The sequence below is a fragment of the Paramormyrops kingsleyae genome, chromosome 10 (assembly GCF_048594095.1).
Source record: "Paramormyrops kingsleyae isolate MSU_618 chromosome 10, PKINGS_0.4, whole genome shotgun sequence".
NCBI lineage: Eukaryota > Metazoa > Chordata > Actinopteri > Osteoglossiformes > Mormyridae > Paramormyrops > Paramormyrops kingsleyae.
The window spans coordinates 2,256,475-2,262,291 of NC_132806.1; the positions used below are offsets into that span (position 1 = coordinate 2,256,475).

General features: G+C 45.0%; 1 protein-coding gene across 1 annotated transcript; it reads right to left on the reverse strand.

The window, feature by feature from the left end:
- Positions 1-900: 900 nt before the first annotated feature.
- Positions 901-4,830, reverse strand: znf16l (zinc finger protein 16 like). Its single transcript, XM_023840315.2, has 3 exons — positions 4,065-4,830; positions 3,637-3,846; positions 901-3,520 (listed from the first exon to the last, which is right to left on the reverse strand). Exons 1-3 carry the CDS (start codon positions 4,759-4,761, stop codon positions 2,868-2,870), a joined length of 1,560 nt encoding a protein of 519 aa, XP_023696083.2. The 5' UTR covers positions 4,762-4,830; the 3' UTR covers positions 901-2,867.
- Between the last annotated feature and the right edge of the window lie 987 nt (positions 4,831-5,817).

The window sequence follows — 5,817 nt, forward strand, 5'->3', positions numbered from 1 at the left end:
GAACAACCAGACACTCCCCATGATTAATGATTACACCTGGTATCATGTAGAGGAGTTTCTCAGATTACAGGATAAATGGAAGTCCACATGATTAAAAGCATTCAGGCTGGCAGAGCCTGAAATGCCACAAAAGGGGGAAACACAGGTCAAGGTATACAACTATAGACATCAACAACAATAAAAATAACTCTCATTGCATATTTAAGATAATTGATCATTTAACAAATAAGGGTGAATCAACAGCACCAACTAGTATTATTAAATGAAATGTCTAAAATTCTAGAGAAAATAGTTGGGACTCAAATTCAGTTGTACTTAACAATACACTTGATAAAGTCCAATCTTTCCAATAAGTCTGCAGCACTGAAACTGCTTGACATTTGAGGTTGTATATGATGTAAATTTGCTGGTGAGACTGTGAGATTTGTGAGTAATGAGTGTAATACAGAACATCAGTGAAAACAGCTAACAGCTTAGTTCTTGTGAAACACACATATATCAGAACATGAGTGATTTTAGACAGGACAAAATACAATCATAATGTCGCGATAGGCTGGCAGCACTGCCTGCCTGCCTCATAACTAACTATTTTGTATTAGACAACTGTGGAATGAAGTCTCAAGCACAAACTGGCAGCTCTTAACTGCTGGACAATTAGTTCAAGGAAATACCATGAAAGGGAAGGTTTGCGATTAGTATTGGCGTCTCAAGAGTCAGTGATCCTGAATTTCAAGATGAAGTGTTTTAAATTACCTGTCAGTTTCCTTTATTAGTTTGCATGGGTGTGGGATAGACAGACTAAAGAAGTAGACGAGGACCGGATTGAGAAACAGATTGAGTACCTTTTGCGGCCAGCGATCGGATTCGCTCTGTACAGCCACACAGCAAAAAACCAACAAATACGCAGCATTTTGTTTATTAGCATCATAGCATGTCACTTATTAGCATGTCACATCCACCACTTTTACCAGTGATTCTTTTCAGAACGTCACACAAAGCTGACTGAAGAATCATCCTGAAATGTCATTTGAATTGAGATCATTCTCACTTCTCAGTTTTTGACCTTAAACAGAAAAATTTATGTCAAATGACCATGAACAAACACATCACATTTACTAGCTGACTGCACCAATTTATAAAAACAATATGAAAGAGGAGTTAGCTTTGAAAATGGGCCTTAATGTTTTTATAGTCTCCATATTCTGACCCCATATCAAAAAGGAGAGCAAATTCAACTGAAGAAAAAACATTTTGACTGTAACTCACCAGAATTTTTGTGTAAGTCAGATACACAGAACAAAACACAGTGTAGCTTGCAAATCTGACTGTGATATTGCTTGAAATAACAATCTGGTATTATTCCATTAGGCAGGTATTCCAGTCTCCGGGTCCTATTCTTATAACACAGGGGTCTCCAACTCCGGTCCTGGAGAGCTACCGTCCAGTAGGTTTTCTATCCTACCCGGCTTCTGATGAGCCACACCTGTTCTCAGGTAAATACCAGGAGCAGGTGTAGCTCATCAGAAGCCAGGTAGGATAGAAAACCTACTGGATAGTAGCTCTCCAGGACTGGAGTTGGAGACCCCTGTTATAACACCTAAATGTTGCAATAACTCAATTTGTCCACTGGGAGGAGGCAGCTACATAGACTAATTTGGTAGCATATTTTTCATGACACTTGAACTGTATATAGGAATAAAACAGTAAAAATGCATTGGCATAAAGCAAGGGTGGTCAATCTTATCCAGAAGGGGCCATTGCGCATGCAGGTTTTGCTGCAACTCCCTAATTAGATTACTAATTAGAGGACTGATTGGCTGAAGAGTTCTCACACCTGGGTTTGAACAGCTGACTTAAAGGTTATCCCAAAAACCTGCATAGATACCCGCCCTTTGCAGACAAGATTAGCTACCCCTGGTTTAGAGAGTGCTCATCATGTGCAAGGGAACCAGACAGTGTGAATGTGGATTATTACTGACCAAGGTCATAGGATTTAGTCCATTTTTACCAGGAGTATCCTCATTTGTGTGAAATGTAAGAGTAATATGACCTTGTTAGAGGGAAAACCAAATCCAAGAGTGTTAACAACATGCATGTGTGTGCAGCTACACTAAGGCTTATTAAAACAGCAGCTCATGCACATTACACTGAAGCTTAACAGTGACATTGCAACATCAAAGAGCTCACCGGCATGAACTCTTTCTTCGTAGTAGGTACATGGTTTCCACTGGTTTCTACCCACTATTTTTAGATAACGTGATGGAAGGGCCATCACCAGAAAAATAGAGGTCAAAGTGCAGTTTACAGAACAGTAACTGAATTGTAAATGTAACTCAGATCTTCAGAGAGAGAACAGCTCAGTTTAACGGATGCATCCCAATGAGCCTCTACCTATGAGGATTTTAACAAGTAAAACCTAGGAAGAGGTGAAGAAATCACTGGAAAAATGTAAACAAATTCTGCTGATCAAAACCGCTTTGCTACCTTATATGTCAATTGATATTGAGCCATACATGAGGTTAATTACAGAAATTCAGGAGAAACATTCAGACCATTCCCAAAAAAAAATAAAAAATGGCAGATTCAGATAAAACCGTACATAAGAATCCAGTGACTGCTCCCAGCTGCCCTCTCACATCTCATCTCCCTTTTTCCCTTATGTATAATATTTCAATGAGCTGTGTACCACTTGGCCAAAATGCTTACAAATGTATGGATGATGGAAGTGATTTGAACTGATTCCAGTTTCCACCAAAGAAAACACTGTTTCCGGTGACAGCCAGCTGCTCCCTCCAGTTAAAGGACCTACCAACTGTCCACTGGCCACCGGCAGACTCCCCACGTCAGGTACTCGCAGTGAGCAGACGTCACTGGGTGGGAGTACAGCGGTGGCTCTTGTAAGTGCCCAGGTGCCGGAAGCTGCGTCCGCACTGCTGGCAGCAGTAGGGCGTGGCCCCGCTGTGGATGCGCTGGTGGGTGTACAGGTTGCCCAGCTCCTTAAAGCGCCGGCCACACTGCGGGCAGGCGTAGGGGCTCTCCCCAGTGTGCACCCGCTGGTGGCGCTTCAGGCCAGACAGCACTGGGAAGCCCTTGCCACACTGAGGGCAGGGGAAGGGGCTCTGTGCACCACTGTGGCCCAGCCTGTGGCTCTTGAGGCGGGCAGCGTGGCGGAAGCGCTCTCCGCACTCAGGGCAAATGAACGGCTTCTCCCCTGTATGGATGCGTTGGTGTTGCCGCAAGTTGCCCAAATAGTTGAAGTGCCGGCCACAGTCGGCACATTCGTAGCCCCCCGCCCCCTTCTTCTCTCGAGCAGCCCTTGCTGCTGTTCTCTCCTCCCCTTCGCCTTTCCGGGGGCCCACACTGGCCTCACCCAGCGATGCAGACGAGCTGGATGCAGACGGTAACGCCTGGGTGTTGCTGTCCACGTGCATCAACTTCAAGTGCTCCTCCAGAAACAAGGCATCAGGACAGAAGGTTCCACAGAGAGGGCAGAGGTAAGTATGAGCAGGAAACTGCTGACCTGGAGATAGTATGGAAGAAACAGAGGCAATCTGGTAAAAATGAGCAATGTCACATTTGATTTATGATTCACTCATACTCAAATTTAGTCATGTGGTTTCCGAGCAGCCTGCCCACCTGTGTCTATCCTGTCCATGCGCTCGTCCACATCACCCGTTCCCTCCACTTCAGGGGAACCCTGGCTTTCGGCAGGGAAATCCGAGGTGTGTGAGTGGGCCGCAGGACCATGGGGCTGGCTCAGAGCACGCCTCCCCCCATCCGAGTCCCGTTCCTCCATGTCACCCTCATTTACAGGTGTGCCACTTTCACATTTTGGCTCCCTCACACCTGAAGGGAGTACAGAACACCCATCGAGGCGAGTAAATGCAGATTACTCTTTTACAGGATAATATAAATCAAGCATGTTGTGTATTTGGTGTGATTTTACGTACAAGTATGAGACATCGGGTCATAAAAAAAAGACACTAAAGAGACATCCTAGAAATGTGCAGCTCCCACCGCACTACATTATTTCATATGTGTGCCCATGCGCTGGAGCCGGCCACCTTTCAGCTCAGCCGCGTACTCCACTCCTGACATCCACTCGTAGTCATAAATGCGCTTGCTTCCCGAAGGCAGCATGTTAAATATATCCTCGGATGCCGAGTCGGTCTCGCCTTCTCCCGGCTCCTCGTCTGTCCACAGACTGACGGAGCCGTGCGGCTGCGGCTCCCGGTCGCTGGCCGGCGGTGGCACATTGCTCTGCTCGATCTCCAATTCAGCGCCGCTTCGGGAGTTTTTATCTTTCATTAAATAGTTACAGATGGCATCGATGTTCTCCTTTTTGATGCCAGGGGCACCTGCTTTCGTTTTCTTTGGGTCATTGTTAGTATATTTGGCACCCGGATGGAAATCGGATTTCCGAAAGGGAGGCGGATCCCTGCCGTCCCTCTCAGCCGCCTCCAGTCTCGCCTTTAGCGCTTCGATCTCGTCCGATTTCTCGCGGAGCTCCATTTTGAGCACCCGTATCCTGACGCTGACCATCTTCCTGATCTCGGACAGCGCCGTCTCCAGCACCACCGAGATGTTCCTGCCGAGATGCTCTGTGATCTCGCTGACCGAGTTCAGCAGCTCCTCATCGTTCTCCACGGCGGCGCCGTCGTCGTCGGCCTGGGGACGGGGAGCCATCATGTTCATAAAGGCGTTTTGGGAATCGGGGGAAAGGGCAACTTCCGCGAAGCTGTAGCCCCTCTTTCGACTCATGGCCGTGAAAGCTCCTACTGTTTTGGAACTTGTGTTGATACAATGCAGGACTGTGCAGGTACCACAGAGTCTTTGTACAACTGGCCGCAAAAAGAAAGTGATGCCTCTGTAATGTAGCGCCATCTCTCTCGCCCTCCACGAACATTCTTCACATCTCAGGGGGCAGATTTATTACATGATTATTTAAAAGGTTGATTTACATAGTTAATTTAAGTTGGATTCATCATAAATACTTACATGAAGATATTCCCCAGCCTTTATATGTAAGTGAGCTAAGTTCTGGCATTAATGTTAATTTATGTAAAAGATAAAGAAAAAAAACAGATGGGTCATTCCATTTTAGTTTCCAAAAAAGTTTTTGCATGACAGTCTTTGATTTTGATTAAATTGGGCATGTAAATTACTTTTCTTCCAGAGCTCCGAATTGTTTCTTGATTATTTATATAGTGCCTTTCCTGAACCCTGGGTAACAAAAAATGACAATTCAGAGTGTTTTCATACAGTGAGGGAAATAATTATTTGACCCCCTGCTGAATTCTTAAATTGATCCATTAATAAAGAAATGAGAAGTCTATAACTTCACTGGTAGGTTTATTTTAACAGCAAAAGATAGATAGATCAACAAAACAAGCCAGAAAAATCATTATGTAACAGTTACAAACCAATTTGTCATTTATCTAGGGAAATAATTATTTGATCCCCTGGAACACATGCTTTAGTACTTGGTGGAATATCCATTGTTGGCAAGCACAGCTGTCAGATGTTTCTTGTAGTTGGTCACCAGGTTTGCACACAGCTCAGCAGGAATCCACTTTTCTTTGCAGATCTCCTCCAATTATTTAGGGTTTTTAGGCTGTCACTTAGATACACGAAGCTTGAGTTCCCTCCATAGGTTTTCTATGGGATTAAGGTCCGGAGACTGGTTAGGGCACTTCATGACCTTAATCTGCTTCTTCTTGAAGCGGCTTAGGGTTGTTGTCTTGCTGGAAGACCCACCCACAATGCATTTTCAGTGCCCTGGCTAAATGAAGGCGGTTCTCTTCCAAGATTTTACGC

Excerpts from the sequence above, each read along its gene's own strand:
- znf16l (XM_023840315.2), bottom strand. The coding sequence starts at position 4,761 with ATGAGTCGAAAGAGGGGCTACAGCTTCGCGGAAGTTGCCCTTTCCCCC. Across the intron at positions 3,847-4,064 it reads GTACGCGGCTGAGCTGAAAG|GTGTGAGGGAGCCAAAATGT; the intron begins GTGGCCGGCTCC and ends TACTCCCTTCAG. Across the intron at positions 3,521-3,636 it reads CATGGACAGGATAGACACAG|GTCAGCAGTTTCCTGCTCAT; the intron begins GTGGGCAGGCTG and ends TACTATCTCCAG.